This window comes from Myotis nattereri (genome assembly GCF_964212035.1).
Source record: "Myotis nattereri genome assembly, chromosome: 15".
Taxonomy (NCBI): domain Eukaryota; kingdom Metazoa; phylum Chordata; class Mammalia; order Chiroptera; family Vespertilionidae; genus Myotis; species Myotis nattereri.
This window is the reverse complement of record NC_138090.1, coordinates 25,806,093-25,822,620: the sequence shown is the minus strand read 5'-3', so window position 1 is coordinate 25,822,620 and position 16,528 is coordinate 25,806,093. Positions and strand designations below refer to the sequence as shown.

Sequence of the window (16,528 nt, the reverse complement as noted above, 5' to 3'; positions counted from 1 at the left end):
TCTTCCCATGGCCTTCAGCTTGTGTGTGTTTCTCTATTCTTCTTATGGAGTTGGGGCCTACCCTCTGCAGTATGACCTTATCCAACTAATTATATCTGCAAAGATCCCGTTTCCACATAAGGCCACATTCTGAAGTTCTGGGGGTTAGGACTTTAACATGTCTTTTTTGGGGGACACAATTCAACCAGTTGGTAAAGGCATACCACTTTAAATTTGTATCATAGTTGGTATTTTATAAAGTGTTGACATGAAGCTCGAGTCATTTAGCTAGTGAGTAGTCAATACCGGGTGGGATTTCAGGTCTTTTCACTTTGGAGCCCAAACACTGGGGCTATCATACCCAGCGTAGAAGTCTGGACACCCACACCCAGATTTCTAGCCACATCTGACTTATGGCTGTGAGCAGCACAGAACACGAATAAGACCTGGAGGGAGGTGTGTGTGTGTGTGTGTGTGTGTGTGTGTGTGTGTGTTTCTGGCAGGAGACTTGAAGGCTTTTTATCCAAATAAAGTTTTCTTTACATAAACAGCAGGCAAACTTGACACGTTTTTTAGTGGATACTTTTTTTTGGCACTTAGAAAGACAGCACACTCTCTCTGCGTAGAGACCGAGGTCGTTTAAACAGCTGCTGTACCCAAAAGCTTCACTAATTTATAGTCACGGCTGATATACTTGCTTTGTAGGGTTGACACACTGGCCCTAACTGAATACTGTTCCATTAACAAAACTATTGTATTATGTGTAAGGCACTAGTAATTAACCTTTAAAACTTGGGTTTTGAACAACCCTCATTTTAAACCTTTAAGTGTCATAGTTGTCGTATCTTCTCTGAGCAATTTTTTTATAGCTCTTTCTAGTCTAGAATAATTGTGTAACTGAAGTAATTCTCTTTTCCCCTTTCAAGACAGCTTGGTTTTACATGAGCTTAATGTGGTACTTTCCTAATTGTTCTTTGGTTCAGCTGGGCCATTCTCTCCACACTCCTGCCTTCCCAGACCTGCACTAAGGGAGGTATTAGTGTACATGTGTGTCTACACTGCGATGAATGTTCTGTGTTTGCCTTGCGTGGGCAGAGAAGGAATGATCATCACCGAGCCTCATAGAACTTCAATTCGCCCTTTCCCTAGCTGCACCTGCCATGACCTAGTCCTGGTCTGAGCTGAGGCTCACCTGGTTTTCTGCCAGGTTGCTGGGGTGGCACGACAGCAGCTTCAGAATATGATGCCTCGTTCTCCTAGTGGCCTGGGCTGCATTTGCCCTCAGCCCTTAGTGGACATTTCATATACCTTTCCAGTCTCTTCAAACCTATAAATAAAAATATGTAAAACATCTGGCCCACAGGAGGCACTTATTAAATATTAGCACCCTTTCCTTCCTCTTGTTAAGGATCTCACTAATCTTGCTGTCTATTTTATCTACCTATTATCTATCTATCTATCTATCTATCTACCTATCACCTATCATCACCATCATCTATCATCAATCTATCGTTGATCATCAATCTATTTATCATTAATCTAATCTATCATCTATCTGTTTTTCCAAACCAGAGGGATTTGACTGTTATGAAGAGGGAAGGAAAAGAGTTAATTATCAAGTAGGCAGCCCTTGCTTTTAGTCTTGGTGTTTAGACATTCTAGTCCAACCAAGCACCATTTGAAAAAATAATCCTTTGCTCTGTCACTGTTTCAGCTGTACTACAGATGGTCTAAGACCAAGTACACACGTTAAAATCCCAGACAACCTTCATTTGAATATTTTACAAACAAGTTACAAATTTCTTTGCAACCACAGAATAAATCAAATGTTAATTTACAGCTGGGAAACTGTAAGCAGTTGAGCAACGAGGGCCCAAAGGAACTGCATATGCAATAGAATTAAATATTTTTAAACGACAAACTTTTATCCCTTTTGTGTGTTTATGGGAAAAACTCATTTAAAATTTGTGCATATTTTTATCCTGGGGTAATAATATCTTTATTTTAGTGTTAATATTGAACACCAGGACAGTATGGATATGTGCATGACAATACATAATTTTTTCATATAGCCTTTGCTTCCTACTCTTTAATAATCTGGATAAAGAATAACTGTGGTACTTTCTAAAGAAAGAGCTTTAAAAATATCAGAAAATGGGAAAATTTTCAGCATATACTAATAGTGCTTCTCTAGCCACTTTCTCAAAGGTTCAAAGCTTCATAGTGAAAATTACTGTGGTCTAGCTATACCCATTGCTCCTCAGCCAGCACTTGGGGCAAATAAAATGGCTCAAAGGCTTATCAAGCTCAGTAACCCTCCAACCACTGATGCTATGACAAGGATGCAGCATGAGTGATAGGAAGATGCTCCTGCCTACTGAATGTGATGAATATCTAAATTATTTCTGCTTAAAGTATAGACTTATTCTTAATTTATGGAATTAAACTTCTCACCGGAAATCCTTGTTCATGCATTCATTCCTGCCATTCTTTTTGTCTCTACTTATTTTGTATATGTTTTTATATAAACACAGAAACTATAGAATTTTTTCAGTTGTCAGCTAATCTATTACCAATAGGAAATATAATTAAAGTAACACAGCACAATAATTAGTAATTGCTTTAGATGAATAATCATGAAAGTATCGTATCATTAGATTTTGAGACAAATCTTAACAGCCAGGTAAGAAATAAAGACGGGGTGCATCACCCTTGTGAAGGGTGTAGCCAGATTATTAGATGGTTGTTACAGCGGTTCTCAACCTGTGGGTCGCAAACAATGAAAATACATCCTGCATATCAGATATTTACATTACGATTCATAACAGTAGCAAAATTGCAGTTATGAAGTAGCAACGAAAATAATTTTATGGTTGGGGGTCCCCACAACACGAGGAACTGTATTAAAGGGTCGTGGCATTAGGAAGGCTGGGAACCACTGAATAGTAGGTAAACAAAAGGGATGTGTTCTTTCTCAGTGCTCATGTTTCTGTTGATGCTATTTACCTGTTGATTCAAGCTACACATAGATGGATTAATGTGCTACATTTACAGAATCAGAAATTGGCCCTGGGTGGTTTGGCTCAGTTGGTTGGGCATCTTGTGCACCAAATAGTTGCCAGTTTGATTCCAGGTCAGGGCACATGCCTGGGTTTTGGGCTAGATCCCCAGTAGAGGGCATGCTGGAGAGAGCAGATAGATGTTTCTTTTTCCCTTTCTCTCTCAAAAAGAAAATCAATAAAAAGAAATCAGAAACTGCTCAAAGATCTTTTGGAATTTGTCTACAGCTGAGCACAGTACCCGCTCTTGGAGTTCTCACATCACTTCTTCCCCCAGCTTTCCCTTCCCTCAGTTGGTTTGGCTGTGACTGGGTCCTGGGGAGGACATTTTCTGCTTTTCTTTTGGAGAACTGAGATATCTCATTAATCTGGTAGAAGCCCCTCATGTACACACTAATAAGTCATGGAAAGGAAGGGAGGAAATACTTAGAAAATGATAATATCTTGTATGGGAAAAGTTTCTAAGGTTCCAATATTAATTTAGAATAGTGTTAACAGTTCTTAGCAGAAAGTTCTCAGAATTAAGACAACACAGAAGGTCTGGTTAGTTGGTCTGGATAGACAGTCATGCTAATTGGGGCTCAGATGAGGGTTTCCTGGTCTGAAGTGGCACTTTCTCTGGTTTTGCTGCAGAGTTGGCAGGGGCCCTGAGCTAGAGGGGGAACGACATGAGCCCTGGGTTCTGGTTCTGAAGGCCACTCACCGCGGGCCACCCATTAGATTTTTCTGAGCCTCGGCTTTCATTATCTGTAGGTTAGAGAAGAAAATAGCATTTGCCTCACACGCTGTTGTAAACATTCAGTGAGTTAATAGGTATAAAGGATTTTGCACAGTGTGGGCACCATACCAAGCAATTAATAAATAAAAGTAATAAGCAATTAATTAATAAATGCAAACTATCATCATCATCATCACCATCATCATTAATTGCATTTTTGTACCTTGTTTGTACACGCCAAGAGGACTGTAGACTCTCTCCTTCAGAATCTCGTGGATAGTTTGTGTGTTGGCACAGCTGTTCTAAACCCAGCACCCAGCAGACTCAGGTTAGTACTTTCTAGTTGCCACATCTTTAAATCGAGACCCAATGTATTTATTTTGGATGAAATGCAATCTGGTCTATTTCAAGAGTTTGATAGTAGATGGTTATTTCATTGAACAGAAGGTTTCAAATGACATTTTGAAATTCTGAGATAAGTTATCAAAATTTTTAAAAATGTTCTTTAAGAATCAAAGTCCTATTTGCTACCTACCATGTAATGGAGCTGGATTTATTTTGTGAGGACGTTCAAATCTGCTGGTGTTGGCTGAGAGTCATGCAGGCACGTCCTCCTGAAATGATCTTCTATGGAGAGAACTGGCAGTATTGAGGTAACTTTTATCAAAATTAGAAAATGTTTGCACGTTCTTGTTAAAACATACACATGAAATAACTTATCATATGTAAAATGCGGGAAATGTCATTTTTAATGAATTAAGGTGGTTGATGTGTTTAAAAAGCAAAGGAGGTGTGACTGTTCACTCAATGGAAACAAAGCCTTCCTCTCGTGGTCAGTCATCAGGAAAAGCAATTTCTGGCTTTTACTTGACTTTCTTTTTCCAATAACTTGGGTTACAATTAAATGCATTGATAATAATGACATAATGTTTGCAATAGACTTTTACTTTCAGTAAACAAGGTAAATGCTTTCTAGCAAGTAAACAGCATCCTATAATTCAGGACATGCTACACATTGGCTTCTAAGACTTGGTCTTGTTTTTTTTTTTTGTGTGTGTATAAGGATTAAAAAGAACAACAGAACTATCTCTGTCCTGGTAAGAACTCTGGGGACAGGGAGTGTACTTAAATAGAGGCGAATTAGGGCACATTGAACTTGTAATGAAGTATGCACTTCACTCCCATTTCTCCGTTCTAGGCTAAGTTAAGCCACTGGCTTGATTTCTTTTTTTCAAGAGAAAAATACCCATTTGCAAAACACAGGAGAGCCTCCTGGCTTGAGAGAGGAGAGGAGGCCTCACTTGCTCATTGGAGGGAGCGGGTCACTGGACATTGGTATTTCTCCCAGGGGCCGGCCCAGGCTCATGCAGGAGGGTGAGCTTTCGGGTTCTCAGTTAGCCTCCGGGTCAGGCTGCCAAGCGCCTGGCCATCTGAGGACGGTCCTCGCAGGGTGACCATTCTCCCCCTGCCTCCAGGGAAGAGGGGAGTGAGTCCAACAGGGAGAAGGAGGCTGTGCCCTCTAAAGCCAGAAGAGGAAGTCCCGTCAAGTGTGAATGCACATCCCCCACCCTGAGCCTGCATGTGCACTCGTGGCGAACTATTAGGTCATATTCGGGGCACGTGGCATCTCCTGCTTGAGCAACAGGAATTGTTCCAGAGAAAAAACACCCATGTCCTGGGACTGTAGGCAGATGGTTGGGACTGTGTGTCATGCATCATCAAATTGAGGGTGATCTTGCTCCTCTGTAAGTATGTAATCATCTTCACAGTGGATTGTGAAATGCTCACATCATTCATTACGGTGAGTAAGACGAGTGGGTGGCTCGAGCTGTCGGGGGTGCTTCTGGCTTCATGGACTCACTCACCTAATGAGAGATGTACGGGAAGCCCACAAAGCCAAAAATGGGAACTTGCACTAAGACAAGACTCGGCATCAGTGACGGTAAGTAGACACAACATAGAAACCAGAGAAAAGCTATTGTCCAGCAGTTTTAACCACCAATACCCATTTATTTCAATGGAGAAAAAAAAAATCTCTGCATTCTATATGCTCCAAAAGATTTACTGTTGAAACAAATACAATATATGGAACTCTATCTGTATAATTTTACTACAATAAAGACAACATATGACTTCTACTTCCTACAGAAGGCGAACGGAAAAGCACAGATGCCAACAGAGACTGCATAAGAAAGCGTGTGTGCGTGTGTGGTTAAAACCTTTAGTGAGCAACTGCATTAAAATGTGCTAAGACACTTACCCTAGTTTGTGGCGAACTCTAGTAAAAAGCCACAGGCTGTCACTAGTTTTATCTGATAGAAAAATTTGGTGTGAGCTTGGATGGTTCATTTACAGTTTATCGACAAGAAGATAATCTTAGTACAAGCACTAACTTTCCTCTTACGTTGACATGCTCACAGAATCAAAATCAATTACGTTTCAAACATAACGAACGTCTTTTATTTGTAGGTTTGCAAACAACTGTAGTCGATTCACACAAAAGGGTACTTTTAAAACTACCTGTATTTACTCTATTTTATGCAGGTATATGAAACAAACGGCGTGTATGCGTGTAAGTGTATGTCTATACATGTGGGCATATACTAGTATATGTATACACGCGGTATCTGTCAGCCTCTTCATATGCACATGTGACCTCCAGGATGACACTTGCAAATGCAAATGTACCGAGGAGGGAGGGGTTCTCTGCCATGATCCGTGTCCCCATAAGAACTAAGTCCAGAGGGGGACTGTGGATTTAGGACACATACAAATGCAGACAGGTGCCCAGGGACGAATATTTCAGCCCTTTGCTGAAATATTTGATGGTAACATTTCCTGCTCTGCTCCCCACCACTTTTGCTCAGAATTGCGGCATATGATGGCAGTGAAAACTGGGTGTAGCCCTCAGGTGAAGAGAAAGGCCTCTCTCTCTCTCTCTCTCTCTCTCTCTCTCTCTCTCTCTCTCTCTCTGTCTTTCCAGACCTGCCTGCTGGTCGTGGCAGCATCCAGACCGAATGGGACAGTGGGGAAGCATCAGCTCTGGTCTGCGCTAATGCCCAGCTTGCTGCTGAGGTCCTGGTGCAGGGGCGGGGGTGGGGTGGGGGGTGGGGGGTGAGGTCAGCTGCTGGCCTCCATCCCTTTTTGTTTAGCCTCTCAAGGGAGAATGACACACCAAAACTGGGCTGCCCTATCTCATCTCGCTCTATAAATACTGATATGTACACGTACAGATACTCATACATATACAGATACTAACCCACAGACACAGCTGGAGGTGTGGACTGCTGACTAGCAATGTGGCAACACATCAGAAAAAGTAGTCATTGTTCCTGCTCCCGGAGGGCACGTGAAATGCCATGATCTTGAAACACTCAGGGGAAATTCAGAGAATCCCATTAATCAAAGAGAAAGGAAGATGCGGTCAAAATGGTGAAGTACAGACTAAGTGAAATGGCAAAGAAAAGGAAACTCTGGAGCAATTGAGGCCTAGTTGTGAAGTTCGAAAGCTGTAAACGGCAATCTTCCGATTTGGATTTTTTTTCCTGTTGCTATGGAAACTTGGTAGTCAAGCGTCAGATGTCAGGAGTTCTCACAGACCTGAATGGCAAAGATTCAGAGTTTAAGTCAAGGAATATTGCAACTCGGTTCAAAACATGTTAGCTGAATGCTAGATACATGACTGACAGGCTGTAATAAACGCATTTATAAACATTGCACTACCTTGGGGAAAATTTTTTTCTTAAGCATAGCATTTGAAGAGAGAAGGAGCAGTTCTGCTGGTTTATGTCTTAAAAAGCTGGACTTCTCCGAAAGTGCTCGATGCCAAACATCTCCCTTCAGACCACCAGCAGCTATTAGAACCCCTGCTACCATCGAGCCCTATCTCTTACAATCAGCCCAGAGTTTGGCTATTTTATCAACAAGGTGACTTGGTAGATTACAGACTGATGATTGTCCTAGTCCTAGATATTCTTTTTGGTCATGGACAAGAGCTAGATACCTATTGGTATATGAGTTTCCTGTGGGGCTGCAACAAATGACGTCCGAAAAGGGTCTTATGGGGCTAAAATCAAGGTGTGGGCAGGGCTGTGTTCCTTCCGGAGGCCCAGGGGAGAACCACTCCCTTGACTTTTCCAGCTTCCAGACGCTGCCTGCGTTTGGCTCACGGCCACTTCAGCCACCTTCATCCCTGAACGAACTGTCTTATCAAAGTTCACTGAAGTTGCCAAAGGTGTGGTTATTCTCGAGGTTGCACTCTAGCGCAGGGTCTTCCATTCTGCCTGATAATAGTATGGGTGGAAATAGCTTGTTCTCTGACACTTTTGCTTAATTATTATTGTATCTTGAATTTGTATAGGAAATTGGTACCACCAAATTGTTTGTTAACATCAAAGAGATAAAAGTGTGGAAAGGTCAAGCTAGGCGGTAATGTAAGTGCAGCTCATTCTGGAACAAACTGATCATTAGGACTCTAATGGGTTACTCTGTAGGGCTTGGGCTTTTTCATTTAAAACTCACCCATCTACTCTGAACCCCTTGGTTTTAGAGGTTGAACATGTCATTTATCTGTTTGGAAAATTTCAAGCAGCCTATCTAAATTCTAGATAAACAGTCTCTGTAATGAGACTCGAGTACAAACAAGGTGACTTAAGAAAGTTATGGGTTAAAGCTGTTCTAACAGAAAGGACCATGGAAATGAACAAGTTATTTCAGGTGTAATTTTTGGTTATGTGCTATACCAGGGACCTTTACATTGCTTGACAAGTGAATTTCTTTGCAGTTAAGAGTCTCCTGAACTCATTTAGTTCCTTTATTTCACTCAAAGTTTTCATTGCCTTAAACTCTTTGGTTACTTGGCTGCAGTAAATTGTACCCTGCAGATTCACCCGCATTTGAACGACGTGAAAAGAACATATTAAATGGCATCAATAATTTTATTTAAAAATACTTTCCAGTGTGGTTCCAAGAAGTTAAAATAGTAATTTTATTCACTGAGAAAAACAGAAAAAAAAATTGGTTAGTAACACCCACTGAATTAGAAAGTGGCCAATCCATTTTAAGTCAATTTAGACTATTAGGTTGATTGGATGAGATCACCTATATGGTTTATGTAAAGTTCTTAGCTTTGCACACACAAAGCCCATGAAGTTGTACCACTTTAAGGGACCACAGCTTCTCCACAAAGCATGACTCGGGGCCTCTCCAGGCCAGGATGGCCTGCTCTGCCAGGCCTGATGCTTCTCCAGACCCCGTCTCTGCTCATAGCACATTCACAATAAAGAAGAACAAAATAGTGATACTCTCAACAACATGGATTATGTGACTCCATTTATAGAAAACTATAGAAAAGATGAGACTATAATTAGAGAAGGCAGATCAATGAGGGTCTGGACTAGGGGAGGGGATCGATAGCAAAGGGGTACAGGAAACTTTTTTGACTGTGGTGTGTACAATTGTGTAGTTACTAAAATTCATCCAACTGTACACTTAAAAGGGTGAATAATTAGAGCCCGGCTATTGTGGTTCAGTGGTTGAGCATCAACCCACGAACCAGGAGGTCTCGGTTCAATTCCCAGTCAGGGCACATGCACGGGTTGCGGGCTTGATCCCCAGTAGGGGCATGCAGGAGGCAGCCGATCAATGATTCTCTCTCATCACTGATGTATCTATCTCACCCTCTCCCTTCCTCTCTGAAATCAATACAAATATATTTTAAAAAATGAAAATAAAAAGCATTAGAATTAAAAGTATATATTTATTTATTTTTGGCTTAGATTAAGGTTATAATTCAGTGCCTCCTCCTTCACAGGTACAGACATTTAACTTTGGCCCTTGTTAATACGGTTCATCTCATTTGTCCTTTTATATGTTCACTACTGCTAGTTAATTAAGCCTAAGACAATGTTTAAAAGGTTTTTAGGACAATTTTCTTCCTTGAAGTCGACTGTGCACACCACACAGAGCCCTACATAACCCACAGACACAGCCTAACGGCGACGCCAGCTTGCCGAGGACCTGGGGAGGGTCCTAGGGGAGAACTAAGCATTCCCTCACTGTCATCAACACGCAATTTAAACAACAAAATTGGCAGTAAAAATAATTTCATTTACATTTCTTATGACTTTCAATGTCATTAGTTTTATTTCCTGAATTTTTGGATGTCAAAGAGAGAAGTGCAGATCTCTCAGTTCAATTCTCAGCTGCAATAGAGCCATCTACAGTACCAGAATAAACAGAAATGCTTTTATTATCTTTTTCCACGAGGGAGGCATTCTAATGGCGAACGCTGGTCTCACTGCTTACTCACACGGGACCTTGGGACCTTTCTGAGTTTTCTCATCTATAAAGTGCGATAAATCCACAAAGCCAATGAAGTAAGTAGAGAGAAAAGCCATAGGACATCAGGGTGTTCGGTTAATGCTAGTTTATTTGGATCTGAATATTACTTAAGGGGAGGAGAAAACCCATTTTTCTTCCCATGTCGTGATCAATGCAATTGTATGAGCAACACTCAAAAGATGTTGGCACATTTCCTCTGCAAAGGGCCAAATATTTCCAGCTTTGTGGGTCATATGGTCTCTGTGGCAACCATTCAACTCTGCCATTGTAGCAGAAAGCAGCCACAGACAATATGTAAATGAATGAGTATGGCTGTGTTCCAATAAAACTTTATTTGCAAAAACAAGAAGTGGGCCAACTCCTGATTTAAAGACACAGCAAACAGATTCTACCAGATCAAAAGTACTATGGCTGAGTTAGGAAGGCATCTCATCCTTGCACTTGGTAATCTAGTTTCAGTACTTTCAGAACCCCCTGCCCACTTTGTTTAATGGTTTAGGTCCATTTCTGTGTAGCCTCTTGTCAATGTCATGTTAACAGTGGCACAGGTGGGATGACCACTAACTTCTGCTCTTATCAGAGCGTATGGGAGCCATAGGACACCCATGGTTACTTATTCATGCAGGCTCTAACCCAGTCTCTCCTGTCTTATTCTGTACATCTCCTTTTTGTCAGGTATACAATAAAACAAGGATTATCATATTTGGCAGGCATCTCTAATGTTCAAATGAACAACATTAAGCATTCTTATGCCTTTTATACAGAGCCAGACTGAGGTTCTCTTGGAAGTCAAACAGGTAAGTGGTAACACTTGTTCTTAACTGTTGGTTTTTTTTTTTAAAGCTGAAAATTTTTTGCTTGTGGTGCAAAACATTGGAAGGTCAGCTGAGTACCTTTCCAGCTGTGCAAGGAGATTCAGCTCTCCTTTTTGAGGATGATTTTGGCTTTACCTACAGGTGCCCTTCCCTACAGTGAGATAACCGTGTGCTGCCAGGTAGGATGGCTCTCCATTTAAATGAGAACAGAAAAACACATTGGACCTCTCAAACACAGCACACACGTACCTGTCTTTTCTCAACGATACTATTTTGAGTGTACAATGAACATGAGGGCTTTGGGAGTTACTGCACAATTCCACCTCGGATTAACTACGATGTAAGAGTTCAGAGGGAGGAGCAGTGGCAACCTTTGGGGACCTACTCATTCATTTCTGATACCTACAGGCCAGTGGTCTCCAAAGTAGGGGGCACAAGGAAACCCCTTATTGGTAAGAAGAAAATCGGTCATGTCTATTTATATTCCTTTCACTCTAAACAAATAGATTGTTTTACTAATAGTTAATGCATGGATTGGTAGTAGCAGATGTGTGTATTATAAAAATATGTGTAAAATATATTAACACGGGTCTGTGGTGTGGAGGCCACTGTACATTTGGGATGTTGGCTCCACAGGTTGGACGGGCCTGGGAATCTGTATCTCGACAAACAGAGGGAGGAAGTCTCCATTTAAAACACCCACTGCAGCTGGGGTAGCTGATAAGTGAGCGGTTCCTGCAGAGCCTTGGTTCCTCAAAGGGGTGTCATCAAGAATGAGGCTTTATGTTGTATAATTAGGTTATAGACAGTGATGAGTGAATGGCCACTCATGATCTTCTCTCTATGTACACACATGATTGTGCACACACAACACATGAAACATATGTGCACACAACACACGTGCACAAGCACACAGACACGTGGACACGTGTGCACGCAGCATTTTTATTTCTCTATCCAGACTCCGCTGTATGTGAACCCCAATGTCTCCTGGAACCCAGGCCTGGGCTTGCAGTCTGACTAGAGCTCACGTCAGAAGCTCCTGGAAAACAGATTCCGGATGTTTACTGCAAGCGCTGGTCAGAGCAGGACACTGTAAATAACCCTAATGCGGCTGTGCCACAGTCATGTGACAGGGTGCTCTCTAGCAGTTCAAATGAGTGAGCTGGTGCAGGGTGAACTATGGCTGGTGGGCCATGGTGTGCTTGTGTGGCTCTCAACCTAAGAATGTTTTTCTCACTTTTAAAGAGTGGTAAAGAACAAAAGAATGAAGCCAAAAGAACCCACACCCACAATAAAAAAGAATATGTGATGGAGACCTGAGATGGCCCACAGAACCCAACATATTTGCTGCCTTGCCCTTTATAGAAAATGTTTGCTGACCCTGAACTAGAACAACATAGATGAATCTTGGAAATGTAATGGGAAGAGGAAGAAAAGCAAGATGCAGAACATCATGCTCAATATAATACAAATTACATACAGTTTTCCAAATGGCACAAAATAGAACTATACATGGTGTGTGTGTGTGTGTGTGTGTGTGTGTGTGTGTGTGTGGTAAAAGTATAAAACATGTCAGGACACATTCTAACTCATAAAAGCGACTGTCTCTTGGGAGAGAGAATAATAAATAAAACTGGAGAGAGGCCTTTACCTGCAACATTTCGTTACTTGAAGAAATGTCTCAACTATCCGATGAGACACTTCTCATTATACAGTCTTTCCCGCCTTAGCTCTACCCATAGGACGCTGGCCCTGCACAGAGCTTTACACACAGTAACTTCCGACGTTGGAATGTGTGTTGCCTGTTGACCCTGCTTGCCACAGTCACCAGGATATAGTAACTTCTGTTATTTTTTTTCTAATCATCAATTTCTCAACTTCCAAATTTACAATTACATCAATAACCCTGTCAAAATGTAAACACCGAGGGCCAAAAGGCTTTTGAATGGCATTAGCTATATGTAAATAATTGCTAAAATTAAAAGTGGACTAGTAGCCCATAAGTAGGACATATCTGATACACATAGCTATTGGTTTTATGCTCACATCTATATTACTAGGTATAATAATTTATTTGTTTAAAATAATGCTCTATTACATTATAGCCATTACTACCAGGCAGTGAAAACAATGTGTGAATTATACATTTATCTCTTTTCCTACGGCCCCACTGCCATCCATGAATTCTCATACTTGTTCTTAAAAAGGTGTAGTATCTACTTCAACCTTGAGAAAGATTATTCAGCGTAATGCAGAGAGAAATAGGGCCATGGCGGACCAGTTAACTAATCCAGGCACATTGGCATTAGCTCAAGTTCAGGGGCATCCACAGGCAGTATCACCACCTGGCCTGGAGCATAGCAAGGGGGATGGTAAGATACCTTTCAACATTACTTGGAGCACTTTTACATGGAACACCCTCTATTATACAGACATAAACTAAAACAAATGTTTCCTCTGGGATAAATTTTTTTGAAGATACGTGGGAAAAAGGCTTTGATTACGTTTCCATAATCACGCACGCACTGGAGTTAGGCCAACTTACAAGCTAAACTGAAGAGGGAGATGAGCAGGACTGAGGTCAGGCTGAAGTGCAGGGCCCCCGCGGCGTTGCAGTCCACTTTGGAATTCTTGCAGGAACACACTTGTACCCTGAGGTCTGTGATGTTCGTCATGGGCGGTTTCCCTGAATCTGTCACCATGATGGGCAGCTGGTAGTTGGCTTTGTTCAGGTTTTGAAGAAGGCTTACCAGGGCATGCGTGTCTGTGAAGACAAGGGGCCTTCATGAGAGAGGGTCAGTCCTTTCCAAGAAAAGAGTGAGAACATGCAAAACAGGCATTGCATTTTGTTTATAACCATGCGGGTGTTTACATTTAAATTCATTAACATCAGATACACATATCAATTCAGTTCAATTGCACCAGCCACATTTCAGGTGCCTGGCAACCACATGTGGCTGGTGGCTACCACACTGGCAGCCCAGGCAGACGTTTCCATCATCGAGGAGGTCTATGTTTCAGTGTTATTATTATCAATTTTATGGAGATCCACTTTTGTGAAACGACTGAGTAGCAAGAACCCCTCCCTGCAAATTTATTATACCAAAAAGCAATGTTTACAGAGAGCACATTCAATATCTAGAAAAAATAATGTAAAAATCTATTCTCATATGATCATATTGTACATTTTAAATATATACAACTAGGGACCCAGTGCATGGATTCGTGCACTGGTGGGGTCCCTCGGCCTGGCCTGCGGGGATCGGGCAGAAACCGGCTCTCCGACATTCTCTGAGGGGTCCCAGATTGTGCAGTTCTCAGGTGATGCCCCCCGGAATTGGGCCCGCTCCTCTCTGGTTCTGGGTGTGTCACCTGAGAACCACTGCTGCCAGGTGACCACAGCTTGGCAGCTCCTGCATTGAGCATCTGCCCCTGGTGGTCAGTGTGCATCATAGCTACTGGCTGGTCAGCTGGTCGCTTAGGCTTTTATGTATAGATTTTTATTTGTCAATAATACTTTAAAAAATCTGGAAGAAAAGGAAAAAAATTACCAGTTCAGAGATTTTTGTATAGGAATCCAAATTCAAATAATCAAAATAAATTCTTGGACCCCAAAAAAAGTTCTCTCACTCTCTATGTGGGCTTGAGCTTGTGTGTTGCCTGGGGTATGGATTCTGTTATCTCTCTCAGCGCAGAGCCCACAGCCCTGGATCTGAATGGGGATCCACAGCACAGCCCACACGTGGAGATGGGGTCTGTAAGCCCACAGTGGGTGGGAATATCTGCCCTTATCCAGGCCTCTGGGCAGCCCTCAGGAGTGGCCACCCTACCTGGCTACTGTTTTAGCTTCAGGCTATTCCCTTTCAGATGACTAAGGATTTTTTATTTGTTTGTTTTAAACTACCCCTTTCTGGGCATAGACAATGCTAAGTATTTGGGGGGGGGGAATTGGGGACAAGAAAAAGAATTTAGAAGGCATTGTATCTATTACATAAAACCAGGAGGGAAAGCAGATGAAGTATTATCCTAACCAGAAGGTTAGGTGGCAGCACCGATTAACCAAGGTAGAAAATTACCCCAGTGAAATAGCAGATTAACTCATGGGACATTCTCCCATTTCCCCCAAGCAGAGGAGAAACTCCTCTTGAATGAGAAAGTTCCAGTTGGAAAGATCTGGTGATGATTGTTCAAATCCGCTGCAGCTGCAAACACTAGCAAACAGAAGAGGAACCCCTCAAACAAGAGGACTGTTTTAATTAAAAATAATCAGTGTAACAAAATTCATCCTTTAAAAAGCAATAAAGTAGACAAACAGGCAACTATAATCAATAACAGGAGAAAGGCAGTAATAAAATGAGATGTGAGATAAGGCCATCACAATACATATGAGATTTTTAATAGAAAATTTTATGCACAAGTGTACAATTCATGTTCAAAACTTAATGAAATGGTAATTCCCCATCTCTCTCAAAAATTCTACCACTAATGCAAGAAGAGGGAGCCCTGACTGGGCCAATGGCAGAAGCTGTTCATTACTGATGGCAGAGTGTATGTCTGTGGCAGTGGTTCTCAACCTTCCTAATGCCGCGACCCTTTAATACAGTTCCTCATGTTGTGGTGACCCCCAATTTCATTGTTAGAAATTGAACATAATTAAAGCATAGTGATTAATCACAAAAACAATATGTAATTATATATGTGTTTTCCAATGGTCTTAGGCGACCCCTGTGAAAGGGTCGTTCGACCCCCAAAAGGGTCGTGACCCACAGGTTGAGAACCGCTGGTCTAAGGCGTGAGTTCTGGCTTTTGGCTTTATTTCCAGGCAAGGTGAACTTAGCGAGGAGGGAAGTGGGTGAGGTATTGTGGGGAGAGGGGTACTTTATCACTCACTACATTGGGGTTTCAGTCTTAATAAGGCAGGTGATCCATGCTGGGCCAAGTTTTGAGTTCCACATGCCCACATGGAAAGACTGGCAGGAAGGGACACTGCTTGCGTGTTTCATAAATGAGGAACAGAGCAGATGAAAGAAGATATCAAAGTTGGAAGTAAAGGCCAAGGTCATTATCAAGCCTAAGTCAGCTTTGAGGAGGCCTGCAGCTTAAAACGGAAGCTGGGGGCCCGAACTGGTGCTCCTCTTCTCCTTAGTCTTCCATAACAGCAGGCTCACCAGGAAACAGCTCTCCAGGGTGCTGGCGAAAGTTAACGGAAGCACAGTTATTCGAGAGAGCAGAGACAGCTGAGCCAGGACATGCTTAGGGAGAAGCAGAGACGCCGGCTCTGCACGGCTGGAGTCTGGTGTGTGTACCGTATAGGGCTGTGCAGTATAGGATATAAAGCACAGAGTGTACAGTACAAGATGTACAGTATATGATACACAGTATAGAGTGGACAGTGTAGAGCCATGGTCGGCAAACTGCGGCTCGCGAGCCACATGCGGCTCTTTGGCCCCTTGAGTGTGGCTTTTCCTAAGCCTTAGGAGTATCCTAATTAAGTTAATAACAATGTACCTACCTATATAGTTTAAGTTTAAAAAATTTGGCTCTCAAAAGAAATTTCAATCGTTGTACTGTTGATAGTTGGCTCTGTGGACTAATGAGTTTGCCGACCACTG

The 16,528-nt window shown here is 42.0% G+C and overlaps 1 protein-coding gene across 2 annotated transcripts in view; it reads right to left on the bottom strand.

Annotated features, from left to right (window-relative positions):
- Positions 1-5,740: 5,740 nt before the first annotated feature.
- CDH13 (cadherin 13) overlaps positions 5,741-16,528 on the bottom strand; it is a gene marked incomplete at its 3' end in the record, with an annotated part of 1,052,451 nt that continues 1,041,663 nt past the window's right edge. The window contains exons 13-14 of one of the 2 annotated variants that reach the window (XM_081106984.1): positions 13,462-13,680; positions 5,741-7,356 (exon numbers count right to left, since the gene is read on the bottom strand). In XM_081106984.1, coding sequence (XP_080963110.1) covers positions 7,349-7,356; positions 13,462-13,680 — 227 coding nt within the window. Of the gene's footprint in view, positions 7,357-13,447; positions 13,681-16,528 lie in introns of those variants that run through there. The other variant, XM_081106983.1, reaches the window with a different exon arrangement.